This window comes from Cherax quadricarinatus, chromosome 17, assembly GCF_038502225.1.
Source record: "Cherax quadricarinatus isolate ZL_2023a chromosome 17, ASM3850222v1, whole genome shotgun sequence".
Lineage (NCBI taxonomy): Eukaryota > Metazoa > Arthropoda > Malacostraca > Decapoda > Parastacidae > Cherax > Cherax quadricarinatus.
Genome location: NC_091308.1, coordinates 9,421,368 through 9,446,443, shown reverse-complemented (window position 1 = coordinate 9,446,443; position 25,076 = coordinate 9,421,368). Strand labels below are relative to the sequence as shown.

Sequence of the window (25,076 nt, the reverse complement as noted above, 5' to 3'; positions counted from 1 at the left end):
TGTCCGGCACCCCTCATGGCCAGCACTCGTGTCCGGCACCCCTCATGGCCAGCACTCGTGTCCGGCACCCCTCATGTCCAGCACTCGTGTCCGGCACCCCTCAGGTCCAGCACTCGTGTCCGGCACCCCTCAGGTCCAGCACTCGTGTCCGGCACCCCTCATGTCCAGCACTCGTGTCCGGCACCCCTCATGTCCAGCACTCGTGTCCGGCACCCCTCATGGCCAGCACTCGTGTCCGGCACCCCTCAGGTCCAGCACTCGTGTCCGGCACCCCTCATGTCCAGCACTCGTGTCCGGCACCCCTCATGTCCAGCACTCGTGTCCGGCACCCCTCATGGCCAGCACTCGTGTCCGGCACCCCTCATGTCCAGCACTCGTGTCCGGCACCCCTCATGTCCAGCACTCGTGTCCGGCACCCCTCATGTCCAGCACTCGTGTCCGGCACCCCTCATGGCCAGCACTCGTGTCCGGCACCCCTCATGGCCAGCACTCGTGTCCGGCACCCCTCATGGCCAGCACTCGTGTCCGGCACCCCTCATGTCCAGCACTCGTGTCCGGCACCCCTCAGGTCCAGCACTTGTGTCCGGCACCCCTCATGTCCAGCACTCGTGTCCGGCACCCCTCATGTCCAGCACTCGTGTCCGGCACCCCTCATGTCCAGCACTCATGTCCGGCACCCCCTCTCATGTTTGGAATCCCCTCATGTCGGTACCCCGCCATGTCCGGCGCCCCTTTTCATTTCCAGCACTACCTCACCACCTAGAATATGGGTGAGGGGAGGCTGCCACTACACATTTACGTCGTGGGTGACTTGTGAGAGTGTGGTGATAGGCCGTCAGCATCCCCATGGGTCTGGCCCTGGTCGCCGCGGCACAACACCATAAACATTCAACAAAGGCGCCACTATCCTCCCGTCCTCATCCTCTACCAACTTCAACAACAACTTACAATTTCAACGTCGCTGGAGGATTTTTGGGCATATATTTAAGGTGTGTGGTCTCCACCCAAATGCTGAGATGTTTGTCAAGGTTTTTCCACCTATTGACCACCAATGGAAATAAGACAAGAACCCCATTGGAAATAAGTCACTGTTTGATTTTTGGGGGGTTATCCTAGGTAATTTACACACATGTTACTTATGTATTATAATTTGTGTAACTGTATTTGTGTACCTGTACCTAAATAAGCATACACCCTGAGGCTGAAATACTTCCTGACGTCCCTGTAACTCATCTGTGTCTTTAACTTCCAACTGTGCCTGCACTCTTGTACCTGTTTCTCATCTCTTAAACCGCCTAACCCTGTCTACCCTATTATTTTCTCTGAGTATTTTGTATGTTATGTCTCCCAATCTGTTTTCTAACGTCACCAGGTTCGTTTCCATCAGCCTCGTAGCTTCTACCCCTTTACTCTAGGACTAGTCTCACTGCATACCTCAGCAATTTCTCCAGTTTCTTAACATGTTCTAACAGGTGTGGTTTTCATGCTGGTGCTGCGTACTCCAAGATGTGCCTGACCTATGTTGTGTAGAGTCTTGAATGACTCTGCTGAATTTCTTGAAGGCTAGTGTAGATTTGACAGATGAGCATTAGTTACAGAGGTTACTGGGTTGACTTATGCACCCTGCGATATGCTTGGCAATATGCTCAACCCTAGGTTTTTCTCTTTGAGGTTTTGCAGTCTCTGTCCTCTGAGTCTGTACCGTGTATGTTCTTGCCCCTTTCCCAATCTTCATAACTATGCATTTACTGGGGCTAATTCACATACTTCTTGATCGTTCCTAGTGATCTCGCCTCCTTCCTTCGTCAGCTTGATTACCTGGTCCTTAACTGTTTTCTTCCTCTTGATGTGGCTGTACAACAGCTTTGGGATCAAATTTGGCTTTCGATTCTGTCATTCTCATATTGACGCTGGGCCTCCCTCCTTATCCATGCATATTCGTTTCTGGCTCTTCGCCGAATCTCCTTATTTTCCTGAGTCCTTTGTCTTCTATACTTTTTTCATTTTTAACGCACTTAGTTTTGCTTCTCTGCACCTTTGGGTGAATCAATGGTTCGTTCTGGTCTTCCCATTGCATATTGTGGTCACATATTCCATCATTTCTTTTACTGTTTTTTCCACTAGTTCTCTTTCCTACTGTACTTCATGCAGGAAATTTCTCATGTCTGTGTAGGCCCCTCTTTTGTAGTTTGGCTTCACCCGTCCTACTTGTGCTGCTTCACTCTCCACTTTAAACTCGACAACGTATTCAAAGCTCAGGACCATGTGATCACTAGCTCTGAGGGGCCTCTCATATGGGATGTCCTCAATGTCTGAGTTACTCAAGGTGAATACGAGGTCCAGCCTTGTTGGTTCATCCTCTCCTCTCTTCTCTGGTAGTCTCCCTAGCATGTTGATGCGTGGGGTTTTCCAGTACCATCTCCATCGTCTTAACTCTCCATTTTTCTGGTCCACTTTGTGGCTCCAGGTTTTCCCAGTCAAACTCTTTGTGATTGAAATCGCCCACAGCTAGTAACTTTTCTCAGCCCATATGGACCCTTCTGGCCACCTCAGCTAGTGTGTCCACTATTGTTCTGTTACTCTCATCATACTCTTAACTTGGCCTCCTGTTATTCTGTGGTGGGTTGTACATCACTGCAATCACCACCTTGGGAACCCCGAGTCTGAAGTGTTCCTACTATGTAATCCCTTGCTTCCCTTCTGTCCATTCCTTCTATCTTTCCATCTCAAATCTCCACTGGTTTTTTGATGAGCAATGCAGCTACTCTTCTCCCCCCCCCCTTCCTTCCTGTTCCCTCTGTCTTTTCTCAGGATCTGATATCCGGATGGGAAGATCGTATGTTATCCCGGTGAGCTTTGTTTCCATGAGTGCTATGATGTCTGGGGATGCCTCCATGATTCCTTTGTGCCACTCCTTAAATTTATTTTTATTCCGTCTGCGTTGGTATACCATACCTTCAGCTTCTTTTCCAATACTGTGTTCTGGGGGGGTTTGTGGGGGCAGCCTCCCATAGTATCCTGGGAGGATACTATGAAGGGCTGAAAACCTGGCCCGACAAATGGCTCACAGAGTGAGCCATTTGTCGGGCTAGGTTGGTTTAGTATATGGGTCTTAGTTTTAGGAGGTTGGGGATTGGCAGGCTGGTTGGTTGGTTTAATAAATGGGTTTTGATTTAAGGAGGACGGGTTTCCTGGAGCTGAGGCTGGGACCGGGACCGGGACCGGGATTGGAGCTAGGACTGGGACTGGGGTTGTGGCTAGGTGATACTCTTCACGCACTACTGTCAGGTGTGCTGGGCTACATTGTCTTGTTCCACGTTCTATTCAGTTTCTCTTTCTCTCGCGCTTCCTGTCTCTTCGCATGTTGTATGTATTCTGTATATTAACTTCCTTCTTTCTTAGTATATCTCAGATTTTATTTAATTCTCAGTATCTCTTTGTGGGCCAGCGGGCCGCCAGCAGCAACAGCCTGATTGAACATGCATGCACCAGACAAGCCTGGCCTAGAACCAAGCTACGGGTGTAGAAAAACTCTCGAAACTAGGGTAGAAGGTAAAGGTTTAAACTTCGTATTGGACTCTGAGAGGATAATTTTTATCCTACATAAAAAAATAGTTTCACTTGTTTCGTTATCTGTCCTTGTTGTTTTCATTATCTTCCGGCATTTTTTTCTCCCCATTATTCACTTCTTCCTTTGCCCTTCTACTCACTGAAGCCAGGTAGGACTAATCTTTATCAAGAATTATCTATTTTTATCTGGCTTGCCAGCCATAACTGTGGTGACCGCCTTAAATACGTTTTTTTTCTATAATTTGGTCAGACTGTTTCTGCAAATACCATTTACCATTAGCGTTTACTGCTCTTTCTCAGCCCCAGTTTTTCCTCTAGTAGTATTTTTTTCTTTAGATAGCTCATTATCAAGTTACTTTTATTTCAAAACTGAATGTGAATTTAATTCTCCACTTCCTCTATTTGTTAACTGCTCTCTTACCGGATTTTTTTCTTCTTCAGTGTACTGCACAAATATGTACAGTGCCAGATAATTACTTTCCTTGCTCGTCTTGCTACACTTATTCTGTTAAGTGTTGATGTTTCTCTTCATCTGTGTTTTCGGTATATATAATCTTATCCTTCGTGCGGGGTGTGTATTGTTACAGTCACTGTATTGTGCCTTTTTATTCTCTGTTATCTGAGTTTCTCGGCTCTGAAACGTCTTTTCTTCTCAGGTTACATAGTCTTCCCATGTCATAAACCGGTCCTATACTCGTTCCAGAGGGGCACATATCTCTATTACTTACAATTCTCCAGTGCTGATGCCATTCATTTGCCTTCTTATCGTTTTCGATTTTCTCAATTATAATTACTTTACTTGCTGAATGGATATCACATTCAAATTTTATCAAACCAACACACTTCATAGCAATTTGGTAAATTTTTCTCGAGCTACCGTTTCCTCCAGCATTTAATTTATTTCCTTATCCTCCTGTCCTCTCCAATATAGTGATGAAAGTGGCCACTGTTATCCCAATTAAGTTAAAGACCACTGAAGTGTTTGCCTTGTTAGCACTAACAAAATTAATCCGTCTTGTAAGAAATTTTAGCCATGGGATATGGTACTAATCTTCCACTCCTTGGTAATCTTCCTAAGTTATCTTCCTCTCCTTGGTAGTCTTCCTAAGTTATCTTCCACTCCTTGGTAATCTTCCTAAGTTATCTTCCACTCCTTGGTAATCTTCCTAAGTTATCTTCCACTCCTTGGTAATCTTCCTAAGTTATCTTCCACTCCTTGGTAATCTTCCTAAGTTATCTTCCACTCCTTGGTAATCTTCCCAAGTTATCTTCCACTCCTTGGTAATCTTCCTAAGTTATCTTCCACTCCTTGGTAATCTTCCTAAGTTATCTTCCACTCCTTGGTAATCTTCCTAAGTTATCTTTCACTCCTTGGTAATCTTCCTAAGTTATCTTTCACTCCTTGGTAATCTTCATCGGTTATCTTTAACTCCTGGATCCTTCACAGACGCCGTCTATTGTGAGTTATCCTTAATACACAACTTCCATAACATGACTCTCCACTCTGGCCTTGTTGCTGTCTGCTTCTCCTGTCACATTGTTCCATGTTTATACTCCTTAAAACACCGCTGACTTGACATGGCTTTCATCGAGATTCTCCTCACGTACAATGTTATAATGACCAATAATTGGCCGAAACCTCGTCCTCTTTCATTTGCCGTTTGAAATCTAATAGTTTCTGTCTGTCATGGCATTTTATTTTGTATTTCATATTGTGTTGAAAGTCACACTATGGTATAGAAAGATGTACCAGTACTGCTTCTCATTTTCCTTTCGTCTCACTTCATGTAGCACAGCTATATTCTATATAATTCTACCAAAACATTTTCAAGTCATTCTTTTTGTGTTTTGCGACTTAGATTAGTACCAGTCTCGTGATTTGTGGACGGTGGCTCGAGCCTTCACCGTCCCTAGTGCTAAATGACCCAATGAGTGCAATGCTCACGTACAAGTTTATAAGTAGCCTCTTCCAAGTTTTGCTCTCCGAGCGCTCCAGAACTGAGGAGCTCGTGAAGATGGATGATTTGAAGATGTCTGGAAGAGTAATAAAAGACAAATATGAAGTGGGATGACTCTAATGACTAATAACAAGAATATGCTCAGCATGAAGTGGGATGACTGGAATGACTAATTACAGGAACGTACCTATATTGAAGTAGGTTGACTGGAGAATGAAGTGGAATGAAGTGTGTTAAGAGGTAGGGCTTTTGAACTGGGTTATGAGGTGGACGGGTTGACTACAGACAGTGGATGTGGAGAGTCTGGTGCCACTCGGGTGTTACTGAGGCAGACACTGAGCACGTCAAGTGTGTCAGGTACTCACTCTTACTGCAACTGAATGAATGGCACAAGTTTTATAATACTTTCTTAACTTCAGACAATCTCAACTCATACCTTGGGGAAGAAAGTAGATAACTTCTCAAAGTATAAGAAATAATAAACTTTTATGTACGTGGACACTTGCAAACGTTGCTACTTTAACTTTTAGAAGGTAAAAGTTATTTCAGTTTGACTTTAAAGTTCGCAGCCTTTACAAGGAGTGGTAATTCCTTGGAACTGGATGTTTCAGTCAGAGTAAAGCTTGGCTATTGTTAACTACTGCTTCAAAAGATGGACTGTGTTGGCATCTGGAGATCACAGGACCTCTCACGTTAATGCTGAACGAGTTCCCCACTTAAGGCGACTGTAAACTATTGTCTTCTCAGCGATTCTATGTTGATGCTTCTCAGTGATTGATTTATACACCTGTGTTCTGCCTATATGCCATCCAGGGCATTTTCAGTTTGCCTCCCTGACTGCTTTGATCAGCATCACTGATTTCTTCCTTCCTGGGGCTTATCATGTCTTCTCATGGAGTTGTGTATTAATTTTAGTTTAATGAAATATGCTGGGAAGATAGAGTAACATGGATTTGAACCAGTCTCTCCGGAGGATTAACTCTGGCAAGGAAGTATATTAAAGACACGTACCATTAGGGACAAAGAAGAGAAGATGCAAGTTAGAAAAAGGTACTTCCTGTACAGGCGATAACGAAGAATCACAGAACTTCTCAAAAGTTCCAGACTGTCTGAAGAACGCAAAGAAACGCCGACCAGAGGAATGAAAAATATTGAACTTGAATGAATCATATAAAGTCCAGGAGAGACGAAGACAGCTACAAGTAAAGAAATTGACCTGGGACCAATCGTCGGGGGCCTTGATTCCCGAAACCATCTTCAGGTAAACCACTTCCTCATCCAAATCATACCACTGTTCATTCATATTGAGGTCTTGTCTAAGACCTGGTCTTAGACAACACAACTTATATCTTGAGAACTATCACTAATTTACCATATCGTATATCTTTTGCAAATCTACAAATGCAACAAATATTTCATTTTGTGTTTCACTGGACACATCGTAGTGTTTGATTTCGTAATGTTCATGCTAGGCGTTACTAGGTTAATGCAGTAATGAGCGTACACTATACCTGTATACAATACATGTATTTTTAGATTTATAAATGTAGAGCGGTACTCTTTAGTTTACTTGCAGAGTTAATGTCATATTTCGTAATAATGAAGATATCCACATAAGTTCCATTTCTCCTGTGTGGGGGAAGCGCCGTACTGAGGGTTGGTACTGTAGTTCTCAAGTAATAAAATCATCAGCTCTACCTAAACGATACTCTTGGAAGCTACTGTTGGCTACTGATCCCTTAGTGCGAATGCTTGGTGATATCCTCATCACCCAACTGAATTCTCTTTGCTCGGGCTGACACACTTCATCATTTGATGTCTGAAACCCACCCTGTATGATGGAATACGGAATATGATGTGTCTAATGTTGCTAAGGAAACAGTGAAGAAACTATTGATACACACATGGTTTGTCTATGTCATCATGATCAATCATCATGATCCGTTCATTCTATATGTATTTCTAACATTATTGTTTGTTGCGCTTTATAATAAGGATCGGCTCTCTCGCTCTCTCTCTCTCTCTCTCTCTCTCTCTCTCTCTCTCTCTCTAACACAGGGTTTGACAAGGTTAGGTAAAGGATCTCTAGCTTTATTGACAAGCTATTTACAAGGATTCCTAACTTTATTGACAAGTTAAGAGCTGTTACCTACATCAGCTCATTTGGAAGCATTTTTGTTATGAAACATACAAGTAGGGAACAGGATGAAGTTGGAGCCATCTCTTGGCCAGCATTTTCATTTGATTAACTAACTTGATCTCGTTAACATTTCTCTCTCTTTCCACACAACTAATGCACAACTCGTTCCAGTACGTTATTTCCATTTGTTACCAACCTTGCAGTCGTAATGCCGTTCATCCATCATTCTTTCTTAACTTTTAACTTATTGCTTCACTCACTATTTTTCTGCACGTTAAAGATTCCTTATTATTCATTGTGTCAAAATTGAAACTTCATCATTTATATTAAAAATTTTAAACAATTTTAAAAATATATTTTACAATTATATCTTGTTTATCACCAAAGAAATATATATATGCTCAACAAAATCCAATAATAATATCTCTTCACCTCCATTATTTTATTTTTGATCGTTTGTCCCTCTCTCCATCACTAGCCTCGTCGTCTTCATAGTGTCGGTCTTCTGTCATTTTTATAGTGTAAAACTTTCGTATACCAACTTTTTCTCTCTTTCCACTGTCGTGATCACTGTCACTTTAACCAACTCTTCAACATTTTTCGTACCTCTCACTAACAGTGTTTCTTTTTTCTTCATTCATTAATTTACGCTGCTCAGTTAACTGCTGACACTATTGTAGCTTGTGTTCTACCAGCCTCTCTGACTTTCTGCACTCTTCTCACCTCCTGCTGTATAAACAATAATTACCTTATTACAGTTGTTTAGTCAGCATTACAGCACACCATCTTAATCTCTTTGATATACTTAAGTCCTTAACTCCTTCATCTTTGTTTCACTCATTCCCAGAACATTCAGGGTTTTTTTTATTCATAAATTTAAAAATGAGCCGTTTCATAACATCTGTACTTCAGAAGTGCGCAGTCAACAAATCGGCTTCTTTTTTATTTTCTCCTTGGTAATTCCATTCGGGAAGATAGTTAAACAATGTTTTGTAAGTGGTCTGTGTGAACAAGTGGTACATACGAGCAAGTGGTACAGACAGTCAAGTGGTACAGACAAGCAAGTGGTCCATGCAGTCATGTGGTACAGACAACCAGGTGGTACAGGCAAGCAAGTGGTCCATGCAATCATGTGGTACAGACAAGCAAGTGGTCCATGCAATCATATGGTACAGACAAGCAAGTGGTACAGATAAGTCGATGGTACTGACAAAGCAAGTAGTACTGACAAGCAAGTGGTCCTAGGAAGTTTCAGCTGTTGTTAAGATAGCTACACATCTGATATATAACATTGATTAATCCAGAGTGAACGTTCAATAAGATGCAAACAATAGCGTAGTTCCCCCACCCTCCGTTTGGCTGTAGAGGAGGGTGGTCGCTACTCTCCACATGTGTGTATTGGTTAGTCAAGTCTCAGGTACTTGCACTTGAAGTGGCTGTGTGGAATCGAATACATTATTGTAGTGTTCGGGCCACATTGACGGGATTCGTGTACTGAACTGGCTGGCCGTGGTCATCCAAGGCATTGTAACCCCTTAGGCTTCAGGGAAACATGTTTGCATGTGTACACCTGAAAACGATGATAATGGGTGTAGTTTTGTGCAAGAGTTGTAAATAATGAGTCTTGGGACCTAGATGTGTGTGAGGTATGTAGAGAAAATCAACAGATGTGCACCATCAGTGGTGTGCTGGGTGGGTCGTGCACCTGGTGTATATCAGAGTGCACACCTCACCACTGGGTGGGCAAAGGGTCCACTTGTTATTTGAGAGACAATATGTAAATAGCAAACCTTTATGTAAAGACTATGTTAAGCTCTAAACAGAGCTTTATCAAGTCTGATAAAGCTCAGTTTAATAAAGGTTTGCTCTGCACATAGTATCTCTTCGCCATACTCGACGGCAAGTCTTGCCTCTATACGAGACTTGTCTTGTTGCAAGTGTGTGTTCATCCAGTACTTGTCTAGTTGCTAATATAGGCCTTCGTGTGTGTGTGTGTGTGTGTGTGTGTGTGTGTGTGTGTGTGTGTGTGTGTGTGTGTGTGTGTGTGTGTTTGGTGTGTGTTGCAGGATTGAGGGACGGCCAGAGCGGAAGTTGAGTGACTCGGAATGTGTGGGTCTTTGCAGGCGGTGACGGAGTGCTGGCCAGGAGGAAGAAGGCTCCGTTGAGGGAGTTAAGCTGTGTCGCGCCTCACACCCCAGGTATGGTGCTACATTGTACCCTCACACCGCAGGTATGGTGCTACATTGTACCCTCACACCGCAGGTATGGTGCTACATTGTACCCTCACACCCCAGGTATGGTGCTACACTGCCTTTCACTCACACCCCCAGGTATGGTGCTACACTGTACCCCTCACACCCCAGGTATGGTGCTACACTGTACCCCTCACACCACACGTATGCTTCACTCTACCCTTCACACACATCCCAGCTATTGTTTGAACACTACATCGCTTTACAAATGCTGCACTCTCCTTGACACATGAAGAATAGGTGGTGTCTCCTAAAACTTCGTTTTATGAGGCAAAAACTGATACTGAAAAGAAAACCAAACCAAGAGATAAGACGTGTTAGAGAACCAAGGTGAGTAACAGAAAGGGAAAGATGAAAAAGGAATGGGAAGTAGGAGATAGGATAGCACAGGAAAACATACCTGAGTAGTAAAATAACCCAGTCTTGAGTCCCACCTCTTTTCTCGCCTTCATCTCGTTCCCTCTACCCCCTTCATCTATATTCTTACCCCTTCTATTTCCTCACATGTTTCCCCGTCTCTTTCAGCAATCACCTCCAACCCTCACTACACCACTACAACCCCACTCCACTCCCGTTAATCATCAGCACTATTAATCCCTACCCCATCCTTTCATGAGTCAAAAACGTCACTACTTTATCCTAAAATTCCCTCCTGATTTTATCATCCTCTCATGCTCCATGCTACCAAATATCCCTTCAGCACAACCCTGTACATTGAAACGTACCAACCTCATTGAAGCGAAAACAAATACAATGTGTAGATAATCTAGAAGATAGCTAGCGGGAGAAGAGGCTTAGAACATTTTATTTCAACAATCCAAGAATTGTTTGCTATGAAATGAGCACTGAACTAACAAACATTCCCTGAGAAACCGTCCTCAACGCTCGTAACCCTGGACAGTGTATGGAAAAATTCAGTGTAGAAGCCTACAAGACCTTACGGAAGATGGAAAAAAAACTACTTAAGTGCTCAAAAAAAACCACAAATACGCCGGAAAAAATTATTCTGATACATTGCAGATATAAAACACAAGAAAATGTCATTCAGAAATTTGGAAATATACTAAATATATTTTTCACCTAAGCAAAATCCAAGTCAAGAACCTCTGGATATTGGTCCACTACTCAAAGGAGATCCATATACAAGAGCAACAAAGAAATGAGAGGGAAATCCATAAAGAACGTTATGAATCAGTGTTCAGCAACCTAGTCGATACCATAATTGAAGATCCAGATTATTTCTTCAATAACTTGCCCACACTACAAATTATATATCTGACATTAACATAAATCTTCCAGACTTAGAAAAGACATAGATAACATGCCCATACACGGAGCACTTGGGCCTAATTCCAAGAATTTGGTAGCTGTAAAGAAAGCACCATTTTCACTGAGCACTGTTTGTTATAAGAGGTTATATTCAAATGAAATTCAAGAATCAGCAGAACTATAAAGAAAATTACAAATCAGTAACACTAACATCATATATAACTTTTATATAGGTGTTGAGACGCCAATTTGGTGCTGCGTAATAGGCTACAACGTGAATATTTGCAATATGGAGTATAATAAAAGGCTGTGATGGCTATACGGGCCACTGCCACCTTGAACAGTCACTCAAGGAAGCTTGGGGAAAACCGGGCTGTTAGGGGTAGAAAAGTTCTAGAAATTGGTTATAGAAACATCACAAGTACCCTGCTAACCTGTGACCCCTGAGGACTCCCCACCTGTGACCCCTGAGGACTCCTCATCTGTGAACCCTGAGGACTCCTCACCTGTGAGCCCTGAGGACTCCTCATCTGTGAACCCTGAGGACTCCTCACCTGTGAGCCCTGAGGACTCCTCACCTGTGAGCCCTGAGGACTCCTCACCTGTGAGCCCTGAGGACTCCTCACCTTTGACCCCTGAGGACTCCTCACCTGTGACCCCTGAGGACTCCTCACCTGTGACCCCTGAGGATTCCTCTCCTGTGACCCCTGAGGACTCCTTACCTGTGACCCCTGAGGACTCCTCACTATCATTTAGGGACTCTTCACGTTACGTATATGCAAGTCTAATACCTCCCATCACTATCCCTACCCTCATATATCTTGCTGAACATCATGTCCCACACTAACCCCATGTTCTGCCTAAGCCCCTCAGTTCCCTACAGAAACACCAATACCTGCAGCTGGTATTGAGAGTTCTACTCTCATACTTCTGCCAGTCTTTACTGATCTGGCACTTTCTACAACGAACTGATTCAGTTTTTTCTTGGAAATTTCCACCTTTGTTCCACAATATCTGCTGGTAAAAGGTTGAAAAGTTTTCATTTACTGATGTTCATGTAGTAGTCATATTGTGCTTATGACACCTCTGCTTTCTGTTAGCTTTATTCTACATATCCACTCATATGTCTCACTCCGGCAGTCGGTTATGATGGTGCACGTGTTACACCAGTTTCTCACTTGCAGTATCTACCAAGCCTCCCACTCATCGGGAGTATTTTCATTTTGTAGATTTGGAGAGTCATTACTTGATTTCCTGGGTAGAAATTATGATGTATCCTTCTCTTCTTAAAGGATAAAGTATAAAAGGCTAAATATTAACAAGCGAGAAGGCTGAAGATGAATACCGAAGACACGGAGGTATACGAGAATCTATATAGAAAATTTAGAAAGGTATTCTTAGAGAAACGAGAAATGACCTCAATGAGCATAGCCAGAGCAAGTTAACTCACACTCGAAGACATCCACAGAACAGTAGAGAAAGTGAAGAAAATATTAATGGAACTAGACACAGCAAAACCTATGGTACCTAACAACGTACTCTGATGTGTAATGAGGGAACTGTAGTAGGTTCGCCGGTCTTGTCCCGGCTCGGGTCTTCTCCATAATGAGGGAAGGAACGGAACTTCTGCGGGAGACGGAACTACCACCAGACAGCTGCACTGAACTACAGGCTGGTATCAATCTCTTGTTCTATGTCTATAGTAATGGAGAAATTTATCAAGGGAATACTGGGGACACCTGGAGAGGAACTGCTTCGTCAGTGAAAACCAACAGGGATTCAGCCGTGCAAGATCCTCTCATGAACCTACTGGAGTTGTAAGATACGTTAACCAGGCTAGAACAACCACCCGGGTTGTAAAGGAAAGACTTTCAGTGGATTGAGGAGCACTTTAAAGACAGAACAGTGACCATATCGGGGAAACTGCCAGGATGGACGTGTACGAAAAATTGAGTCCCACAACTATCGGTATTGACTACTACTGTTTGTAACCAAATTGTATGTCTTAAGATAATATGATTATGGTTTTGAGAGAACAGACGCATCTGCAAGTGATGAAAAGTTAATAAGATTTGCAACCAGGCTGGTTCCAGTGAGGGGAGGGTATGCACTATGAAAAAAAAAAAAGACTGAAGGAGCTTAGTCTGATGATTATAGAAGAGAAGATGAATAGGGAAGATATTATTGTGCCGTAAAAGATACAGAGGAATTAATAGGACATGTAGGGACAGAGTTTGAATGCGAGGACCATGTGCAAAGGAAATAGGTAGATGGAAGCTTATAACACAGATGATTAACAGAAATGTTAAGAAGTATGTTTTCAGTCTCGGAGAAGCAGAGAAGCGGAAAGAACTGATGTGAAAGTGATAGAAGCGAACGCCGTATATAAAGTGGAGTTGAGAGAGAGAGAGAGAGAGAGAGAGAGAGCAAGAGGTCAGGACATATGACTCGATTATTGTAAATACATACATACATACATACACATTCTCTCACACACACACACACACACACACACACACACACACACACACACACACACACACACACACACACACACACACACACACACACACACACACACACACACACACACACTGTACATGCATATATAGAGATATTCACCCCAGTCCCTCAAACATAAATGTTGTTGCTCTTTTCTGGTGATGGTTAGTAGTGGCAATAGTAGTAGTGGTTGTAGAACCTTTGTGGTGTGTATCTTATGGTGGTGGCTAGTAGTGGTTGCAGTATGGATGTTTCTTCCCGCCTTAGGTTGTTGTTTTGATGGTGGTAGCAATTGTTCGTAGTGGCAGTAGTAACTAATAATAAATTCACGGAAAAGTGCTAAACCTGTAAAGGTCTTATGGGGATAATCAGGCTTGATCCGAGGAAATGGAAGGTAGCTCCATTCCTTGGATCGAGAGCCCTTCACCAGCATTGAGCATCCCAGTGGAAGGGCGTAGTGACTGTAGTAATAGTAGTATTAGTAGATGTGGTAATGGTTGGTGGTGGTGGTGGTGCTTCCTGCTTCCTTCTCTGGCTTTGTAGCACTAATATCTCCTGTTTGCCTTTTCACTCAACGCGAGCTTGCTCAAGTGCACTCAACCTTCTACAAGAGGAGCATTTTCTCTCTTCATCATGACTAAACTTGCATTTGGTTATAGTATAAATGAGTTCATTAAGTGCTCATTTGTACATAAGTGTTTTCATGTATATAAAAATGTGAAAAATGTTTGCAATTCATTTTGATGCATCTCTGAATCATTTAATAAATGTGTATATATTGTGGTGGAATTTATTCCACCGACTGAAGCCGCTTATCTCTAGATAACTGTGAAGTTGAATCACTGTAACGGTAACACCTCTCTACCCAGAGGGGGCATAGGGGAGAGAGTTAGCGTCTTTCCCCTCACTTGCCAGGACAGTAGAGGTCGCCGGATAACAACATGGACAAGACCCAGGCCGAGACTGTGCCGGTGAATCGAACAGGAGTAGAGGCCATAGGAGGCGAAGTTAATATTTCCCCAACCTCTGATTTGGGTTCGAACGTCTATTCAAGCACTGAAGTAAGAGAGTATATTGACTCATTTAAGTGATTTAGTGGACTTCTGGACTTAAGCTGGCGTTCACACTCAGGAAAGTGGACTGATCTCGTAGGAAGTGCCGGCGCATTGGTTAGGCCGAGTGCCAACTGAAGTGATTTGGTGACATTGAGATACGGTGATCGCTCATCATTTAGCCGGACAGAAGTTAATGGATGTCCTGTGCTGATGTCTTAAGTACCACGCAACAAATACCCAGGTAGAGACAGACCCGGGAGCACGTGAGTCTTTTTCTCTCCACCTTGTTTACCAAGTAGATTGTAATTCATAATCTTGTGCAAGGTGGATAGGGAATTTATTGAAGTGTATATTTGACTATAGAGCATTGTGGGAGTCAGTCCCAGAGCTGGTCGAAATGTCATTTGCCACTCTCCGTGTAAGCACCCACCTGTTAATCTACACTCCATTCATTGATTTAAGTGTGCTGGATTACTCTGCTTGGTAATGGACCAGGTGTCATTAAGGACATCGGAATTTATAAGTGTACAATGTCCAGTGTACCTAATATGACATCCACGTGTGGGGGAAATGATCACCCCACACGTGATCCGTGGGGATAAAGAGTGGGGTGATCTGTGGGGATGCTGGCAGAGTCTAGGTGACAGAGCCAACTCTGTCACCTAGACTGACATCACTTAAGAGTCACTCAAGTGCACACACATAAGATATCCTCCACATATGTGTGTTCGTCCGGTCGTCATCTGCTTCGTAGTTGTGTAGCAGTATTTAATAGACTTAGTCACGTTCATCTATAACGTAAATTGGATTCTCCACGTTACAACGTGAATGATTTGACTCTTCAGAAAGTCATTGTGGAAAATATTTTAGAATTATCAATACATATAAACACTGATTCAGTGTTTTCAAGTCTCTAATTTATATCACGTTTTATGCCTATAAATTTTCTTTGCATATTAAGTCTTTGCCTTATTGCCATAATAACGGTGATTTCATTCTGTTATAGAATTATTAATTCATGTAAAGTGGTGTTGCATTACCATGCCATTAAAAGAGCAAGGTTCCACTGCATAAGCCCCAGTTAATTAAAAAAATGAGAGAGGTAGGCTCATGGTGTTAGCAACCTTACTGGCAGCCATGACGATATTATAATCATGGGGAAGCGCTAAACCCGTAGGATTATACAGCGCCTGTGGGGAGGGGGTGGAAGGTATTCAGGCTTAATTCACTGAACTGGAGCATAGATTCAATTTCCTAGATCAAGAGCCCCTCACCAGCGTCAAGGAGCCTCCCTTGAGGGGTAGCAAGAATTGAGCCACAGGTGGCGACTACTTAAGCCAGACTCATAAACTGCTGTTAATAAATAATAATAATAATATCTTTATTTACTACAAGTACATCTACAAGGTATACAGTCCTAGCTGACATCAATGACACACTACTATATAGAAAGCCACTTGTTATGCTGAGCATTTCGGGCAAATTAGGTCAGTTTTGCTCCATGATGCGACCCACACCAGTCGACTAACACCCAGGTGCCCATTGTATACTGATAGGTGAACATGGACGGCAGGCGTCTTATGGAAACACGTCCCTAATGTTTTCCAGCCCTTAATTAAATTCTATGTATATAGTCAGGCGAAAATCTTATAAATGTGTTAATAGAAACTTTAATATTAAAAACTATGAATTTAATTTAATAATTATTAATTTTGCCTCATTGTATTACTTATATGATGGTATCCATGTAGTCGTCATGGGCGTCACTTCACATCGTTGTGAACGCTGTAACACAATGTGCTGGGTACAGTACTTGCTCATTACGATTGAGCTGTTGTGTACGATTGCTACGATGCTATTTATAATTATATACACTTTATTCGGGGTGTTTTCTATTTTTTTGCATGTTTTCCAGTATTTGTTGTAGACCATGAGACCCATATCATTCATAATATACGTATGGCCACCCATTGTATACTACATAGTACCCGTACTCAGTGTCATCAGTACATTCTTTGTAAAACAACGTAAACACACGCACATGTCCAAATTTTTCACATTACTACTGTTCTAACATACACACATTAACAGGCACTGGCCATGTTCCTAGAACTGTTAGTCTGTGGAAGTCCCTGAAACACAGCTCCATCAACGGTGTTTTCTCTGCACATAAAGCGCATGTCCCTGCTCTTTGCTGGGTGCCTCGTGCTTTCACAGATATAACATCTCTTCTGAGCCCACTTCTTCTTGTCTTTAAAAGTCTAGTTAAGAAGTGATCATGAAATTCAAACAAGAGGGTATTTGGTGATCAGCTCGGTGGCGCATGTGTTGTTCTGATATTTCTGTATTATTTGTCTGACAGTATAGTGCGCATGGCAGTCTGTTGCCCGTCTTGATGTGGTACATATTGTATGCATTCAACATTGTAATGCCCATAGCATGGAATAAAAGTTTCATGTACCACTTGTATCTCTTGCGGACACAGCAAACTCTATCTGCATGTCACATCTGTCCACCAAACGCATATTGGCGGAATATTCCATGACAGCAGCTGGTCTCACAATGAGTTCATTTGTGTTTCTATTCACCTTTCCTGTGTCTTTCATGTCGTGCTGGTAGATCTTTGTCAACAATGTCATATCACGTTTGTCATGCCACCGAAATTCCGTGATATCATTGGCATGAAATGCCTGCACCTCGTCGGTACCAATACCTGCGTTATACCTGGGCATGTTTGTGTGTTCCACGCACTGTACCACACGACTTCAGTCATGATCACATGCAGGAAATTGCTGAGTAAAGGACTTGTGTACCAGTTATCCGTGTATAATATATGTCGCTCACCAAGATATGGTCCCATCGTTTTTCTCATCATATAACCTGAGGTTCCCAATAACCTCCTGGCATCTTTCATTGTCTGTCTTCCTGTATACACATTGAGATCCGGTACCAGTCCAGTTACACAACCACACAACACGAACAGCTTGATACCAAAACGTTCCCTCTTGGTTGGTATATACTACTTTAATGATAGTCAGGCTTTGAACAAGATCAAAATACTTAGTGAACTTTTGTTTGAGATACATAAAAACACCCCTAATCTTGTATAACATATCACTTCTGTGGGGCTCCGTCTTGTCTGAGAAGTGTAGAATATATAGCAGCATGAGAAATCTCTTGATGGGGATGAGATCACTGAATACAGTGGTCGATCACTATGATGCAATACTGTGCTTATGCCCGTAACATGAGCATTATTGTGGCAAAGACGAGATACGTCTCAACTGCAGTTTTGTCTTTCCACTGGAGTAGCCATGATTGTAGGGAAACCAACGTGTTTGGCATTGTATACTGGAAGTATCTGTTGGTTACCCTCACTATCATTTACATCAGAGACTCATCGAAATACAATACAAAGAATTAAGGTTCATTGGCATTATTCCTAAGGGTACAGTTGGGCTGGTTTCCACTGTATCGTCAAATTGATGGGGACTGGGCAAAAAATCTGCAGCCTCCTACATGTCCCAGATGCGGTCTGAAGGTTGATTGATGGATCTTTGTGACTGGTGATGTGTGTGTGGTAAAGGCGGCCTGGAGTCCAAGGTGTGATTTGTAGGGTATGACTTCCAGCTTGAGCTGGCACTCGCGCCTCTCACCTCCCTCTCCTATCAGCCACTCCTGCATGTGGTGCTGGCAATGCCTACGGCCCACTACCCATGCTAATGAATGCACAATCATTCTCATTATCTCTATCGCCGGTGTTGAGTCCTGTGATGTACTACATCCCTTTGGGGGGGGGGCAAACTATTAAACAATGTGCTGCGCCATATATATTGACACGTCACAGAGTGAATAATTATTGTCATTATCACTTGGCTGATCATCAGTTTCTAGAATATCAAAGTTCACATCACTATCATAACCATTACTCATATCTGTGCCTAAGCCAAGGGAGAATATCTGCTTTCGTTTACGGTGTGGTGGACACGTTACAGACTGACCAACTCCAGACGTAGATGGTTGCAGATCATTAGGATTTTCAGCGTTATTTCCAGCATCCCTTGCATCACTTTCCATTACTAAATGTTGGAAACCAGATAACTCATTCTTGGTTCTGTGATCCTCATTGTTGGAACCGTCACTAAGGAATAATATCCATTGACGTCTTCGTATTCGTGCAGCATGGTGATGGTATACTAAGATGACATTCCCGCAATGCATTACGGCGGCTCTTAATTTTTTTAATACTCTGCACACTGACCACGCAGACCAGTTACCTCATGGCTAGGCCTACCGGACCTCATCGCGCCAAATTTGAGGCCACTAGAATTTATGCGTATATCTATTCGGATGACGCTGGCATCAATGACATAAATCAGTGGATGAGACAGTGAAAGGGTTAAAGAGCTATTGAGTTTATTATGTGATCAGGATTTGTGTCTAGGGATTCTTCCTGATGATAAACCAACAGCACCTAGCCTAGGTGTCCCCAAAAGGGGACCTTTAAATAGCTGCCTGATTTTTTTTCCTCTAACGTTTCGTTTATATTTCGCTCTTAACTCGTGAAGGCCTCATTTGATCGGCTTTAAATTTTTAATGCTTGTGTATGATAACAAGGGCCAGGTTCTAGGAGCAACTAGTCACCAGTGAGGAAGGACACTATCAAGGAGGAAGCACCAGTAATGTATGGAGACAGTGTGAAGTGTTTTATGATAATTCATTACCATGAAAGAGTAGTGAATTGTGACAGATATTGATAATTAAATGTACAGAAATATTGATGTTAAGTGTAATGGTCATTAAGTGTATTCTGTCATTATTATTTGTACGGGAATCGTCACCGCTGCCCGACCACAGACTAGGCCTCTTTGATGATCTGATCAATTATGTTATTGCTTATAGCATGCAGTCCAACGTGAATACCACAGCCTAGTTGATCGTGATTTGTTTTACTTCATACAACAAGGGGTAATCCCTTTTATGGTATGAAGGGAGGGTGTTGACAAGTCTTGGTCGTCATACACTTATTGCATCCCAGCCTCTTTATTGGAGGTCTTATGCCTAGTCTTTCGCTTGCTTTCATAGGGAGTAATTTCAGTGTACAGGTTAATTACAAATTCAGCCAGAATTTTCCTGGTATAAATTATATGTACATCTTTCTCACTTGCTTTCCAGAGTCAAGTTTATGGAACTTCAGGTGTTGGAACTAATAAGTTTTCTGTACATTCTCCAGATCTTCAATTCTGTCAAGTTTAAAAGGGGCTGTTCATGTTCCAGTGTACAGAGTACAAGGTCTTAATGAGTATCATCGTTAGCTTAGCATATATTGTTTTGTATATTCTTGTTATCCAGGCTTTCCTATAAGTTACTGATAACAACCCTCGTCTTTAAGTTTACAGGATCTTTAAATGTTATAAAAGGAAATGCAGTTCTACAGAGAGATTTGTATTATAGTATTATGCAATATGTAAACGAATGTACTAAATGGGAAAATGTAATTAGCGATGCTTTATAATGCCCTGTTGCCTGTTTTGACAACTTGTTCTCCCAAATATAATTAAAAAATCATTAAATTTACTCACATATTTTTCTAACAGTGAGCACAGAGAGATGGTGTCGTCTGCGAGGCAACCTACTCTTTTACTTCAAGTCAAGAGACCACTGGTCAGAGCCTGCTGGAGTTATTGTTCTGGAAAATTGCCAGGTGACGTTAGATGACTCCACAGAAGCCCCATTTGCCTTTAACCTTGGTAAGTACAGCAGCTCAAAACAAAAATTGGTGCTAATAAAAAACATTTGCCTGTTCATATCAGAAAGAAGAGGAGAGTTACATCCCAGAGGTGCAACACAGATCTGGTTGTAAGCAGAACAGCTATCAGTATATCATCTCCAGTTTGTGTCCATAGGTACACTCTCACATGTTCTTGTATCAATCCGTCCTCCGATTCGTAAATTAGTTACATAACGTAGTTACACACACAAAAACTGATATACATAGTCGAAAGATAAGTGAAAAAACATGCGTTTTTATCATATAACATAGGTACTTATAAAGTTATAAGTTTGCTACCGTCCACCAGATGAATATGGCGTTCATTACTCAGTAAAGTACCCACTTCCACGGTAGTCCAGTCTCATCTCTCATTCGTCTGTATACCTATGTTGAAAATCCTGCTTGTGTAACTGTGTTAACTGACTAATGTTTAAATTGGAGAACAGACTCTTTTTATATTGTGTTGCATAGGCTGTTTTTATCTTAAATTTTGTAGTATAATGCTTTCTGTTGGGTGAAAAAGTTATTGCACCATTTAATATATGGTAACTATATTTCAGTTGCAGAACCATGGAAAACCCACAGTGAACTAGATCATATCTGTCCTTGTATTATATGTAATATTTATATATATATATATATATATATATATATATATATATATATATATATATATATATATATATATATATATATATATATATATATATATATATATGCATATATGCATTTTGTCTTTAAATAAAGTTCACATAGAATATACGGGGTGGTAGAAGAAAATATTCAAACGCTCCGGGAAGAATCTCGAATTTTCCCTAAAGTTTATTCTTTTCTCTGAGGATGAGGGTCGCCAATCCAGTTCCGGAGGTGGCACCTCCCTTTATATATTACATAATTTGATTTTCCCTATCTTTCTTTACCACTCTGAGTTGGCAGGCCACAGGTGACATGCGGGTAGAAGTACCATTGCTCTTTTCTCATGAGCGGCCATACCCGACCATAGGGTTAACACGGCTACCCTGGGAAGGGAAGTGAAGCCCCCAGACCTCTCAAGGGAATTGGATCTGTGCTCCGATTCCCTGAATTATGTCTGAATACCTTTCATCCCTCCCTCACAAATGCTGTATAATCCCTACGGGTTTAGCGCTTCCCATAATAGTAAGAAACCCTAGAAATAAACACTAACGATAAGCAATAATATAATAATAAGGAAAATGAGTATAGGTGGTTAGGCTAAGTATTTATTCTAAAAGCAAACAAAAATAATTACCTTAAGTATGGTTTGTCCCCCCTAACAGCACCCTGGGACACGGAAGGTTCGAATAGCCTTTTCCATGTTGGGATTAGCCCCAGAAAATGTCATATCTACCCCTAATAGTGGTGAATGACCTAAGGCTTCTCCCCTCGCACGTTGGCCAGTTCTCAGGATACATCAGTCATTCTATACTTGTCTCCCCATACTCATAGTCCGCATTTGATAAAGGAAACGTGTCCAGCTCAGGTCTTCACCGAACAGTTCCCCATATCTCTGATGGAGACCCCTATCCCTTCGAGTATGCACGCTCTCTCTGGCTCGCCTGCCTCTCCAATTCAGGGTAACTGGACGTAGCTTACATCAGCTCTATCCTTGACCCAATATGTGATGGCCTGGACATCGTATCCCACACTTCTGGGCATGTCTGCTTTGATCTGGATGTCCAGAATATAGGTCTCGTCTGACCAGTGGCATCGTAAGGGGGGAGGGGGGGGGGTCCCGGGTGAAACCATAGAGCCTCTAAAGAAGGTAACACTAATGACCGAAACCGTGCTGCAGCAACATAAGAGAAAAATCCTTCATTTCTGTATAGCCTATTATAGAATTACAGAGTACAAATAGGCCTATATAGGGAAAAATCATTGATTTTGATGATGTGATAGACGATTTTGCAGGATTGAAGGCAAGGAAATGAAATATCAGATTCATTGAGATGTTACCTGTACTCAAGGTCAAATCAGAACGAGTATTTTTCTTTATTTTTCAAGTTTTTTTTTCATTGTTGAAGATGAATAAATGTATGATCTGTTTCCTATACTCAAAGTGGTATGACTCAAGACGGGCTGGAGTTTTGAGACTCTATGACCGCGGGTTCAATCCCGGCCGGGGGTATGGTTTCTCAAAGTGGTATTTGAGTCTGTTTCCTCAATATTACTACGATTATTTATTTTATAATTAATAAAATTTGGTTTATGGTCCTTAAACATTCTCATTGCTAAACATTAGTCACTGGGCATGCAGCAGTGATGTAACTGGAGTTTACTCCCCCTATCCCCCCGCCCTTGGATTTCAAGGGGGGTGACACCAAAGATGCCACCCCGGGTGACACCAAAGATTCCGCCCCGGGCGACACCAACCCTAGCGACGACTCTGCTCGTTTCCTTTCCAAGCAATGATGTGAGCCTTGCGATTGGAACCTCTAAAGGGGTCCTGTGTCTTCCTCTCAACCTCACACCCCCGCTGCAGCAACCTCCCATGCCTCCCTCTCAACCTGACACCCCCGCTGCAGCAACCTCCCATGCCTCCCTCTCAACCTGACGCCACCGCTGTAGCAATCTCCCATGCCTCTTTAAGCTCAACCTGACACCCCTGCTGCAGCAACCTCCCATGCCTCCCTCTCAACCTGACGCCACCGCTGTAGCAATCTCCCATGCCTCTTTAAGCTCAACCTGACACCCCTGCTGCAGCAACCTCACATGCCTCCCTCTCAAACCAATACACCCTCAGGAGCAACCTCCCATGCCTCCTCCTCAACCTCATACCCCTGCTGGAGCATCCTCCCGCATGTAATTTTGGAGATCTCATCTTGCCTTTTGCATTGACCTTCAGGTACTCGAGGGCATTTTTTGTGAGACATAACCTAGTGTCCTAGATGCATTACAAGAGTCGCAGAGCTCAGAGGCACCATGTGTACATCTAGAAGTCTTAGATGGAGTTACCAAAGCAGACACTCTGACCTTTATAACATGGGCATAATTATTCCCACTCAGGAGGATGGTGCCCAAGGGCACTCATTGGTGGATAAGTAGAGGGTAGGTAGTGAACATATTCTAGTTCCATACTCGGGAGCACTCTTGGTCATCGGTTACTTCAGAGTTAGTGATTCTGGTGGGCCCAGCCCAATGCTGGCCTTTGCCCTAGACCATGTGTTCTCCAGCTGCGGGTAGACCTAGGCCACTGCCAGCAACATGCACATGAAAGTACAAAACTGGGGTTTCGTGTGGCAAGAGCCATTTACGAATGCTGTGGCATACTTAGCAATATATCCTTCCAAGTTCTGTTTGGAACACGCTTGAAGACTAGGCGGTAGTTGCGTTTCAGTATTCGGTAATGGTGGGGGTAGGAAAACCCTCTTTGGTGACTTGGTTGGGAGAAGGGGCCTCAGTGATGTTTCTGAGATCTTCCAGTAGGGAACCATCTCTGACAAACAATTTCTATACGTATCAACTTCTAGGTTCAGCAAGCGGCACTTTTTGGCATGAATTTCGTGCCCACTGCTGGCCAGGGTACCACACACGACTTCGGTGACCTTTTGTAACTTGGAACGCATTTTTGTAATCACAGAATTGTCAGCAAATGCAAGCACTTTGTTCCCCATATCCGCACTTATCCCCAGTTCCTTAGCTTTGGTAATCACCTCATTTATCACCAGATTAAAAAAATTGTTGATAAGGGATCTCCTTGTTTCAATCCACGTGTAATTTGAACATTCTCAAAGCTTGCCTTTTGGCTGATGACGGTTGAACCACGACTGTAACCCAACATAATTAATATCCTGACAGACAATGGAATACCCTTCCTTGCCAGACATCAGTCAATAGTGTGATGGGATACACTATCAAAGGCCTTTGCTATGTCAAAGAATGCCAAATGTGTCGCATGGTTGAGTTCATGGTCTCAATCAGGGAGCACATCAAACAACATCCCTGTGAGCAGGTTCTCAGTGCACCTCCTGACAGGGAAAGATGCCTTATGTCACTTGTCTCTCTGGCAGCCAAAATCTTATTGAACAGCTGGACTGTGGCAGAGGCCATGGTGATTGGCCTGTAATCCTTTAGCTACAATGGGTTGGGTGCTTTAGGTATGAGTATTGTCCTATTTCTGTGAGAGTGCTGGTAGTGACAGCATGAGTTAGCATAAGTTAAACATCTTGCATAGTCCCTGCACCAGTATAGGTTTCATCGTACTGTGGGTTATTCTGTTAGGCCTAGGAGCAGAAGATTTCAAGATCTTGAGTGCAGCAAGAACCTCATTGATGTTCATAGGCTCCCCAATTTCAAAATCTTTAGGCTTACAGCAGACTGGTTGTTGATCAGGGCCAAAGGGCCATCTGTTGTGTGACTCACTAAGTGGTTGCAGGGGTCAGATCTTAACTTGCTCCTGTCTCTGCCTTTTCAGTGATTTCTACTTGGTGCACTCTCTCCTTGCTTCGAGAACCTTGTCCTACCACTCAACTGTCCAGGACTTTCACTTTCTGACCATCCTAAGACTGAAGAAATACTAGCATTCTTTTGACATTGCTG

The 25,076-nt window shown here is 42.6% G+C and overlaps 1 protein-coding gene across 4 annotated transcripts in view; it reads left to right on the top strand.

The window, feature by feature from the left end:
* The window catches only part of LOC128686424 (inositol polyphosphate-4-phosphatase type I A), a 405,235-nt gene that overhangs the window by 263,922 nt on the left and 116,237 nt on the right, over window positions 1–25,076 (top strand). For 3 of the 4 annotated variants that reach the window (XM_053773340.2, XM_053773339.2, XM_070085792.1), the window contains 2 exons: window positions 9,792–9,866; window positions 20,344–20,496. In XM_053773340.2, coding sequence (XP_053629315.2) covers window positions 9,792–9,866; window positions 20,344–20,496 — 228 coding nt within the window. The remainder of the gene's footprint in view (window positions 1–9,791; window positions 9,867–20,343; window positions 20,497–25,076) is intronic. The other variant, XM_053773341.2, reaches the window with a different exon arrangement.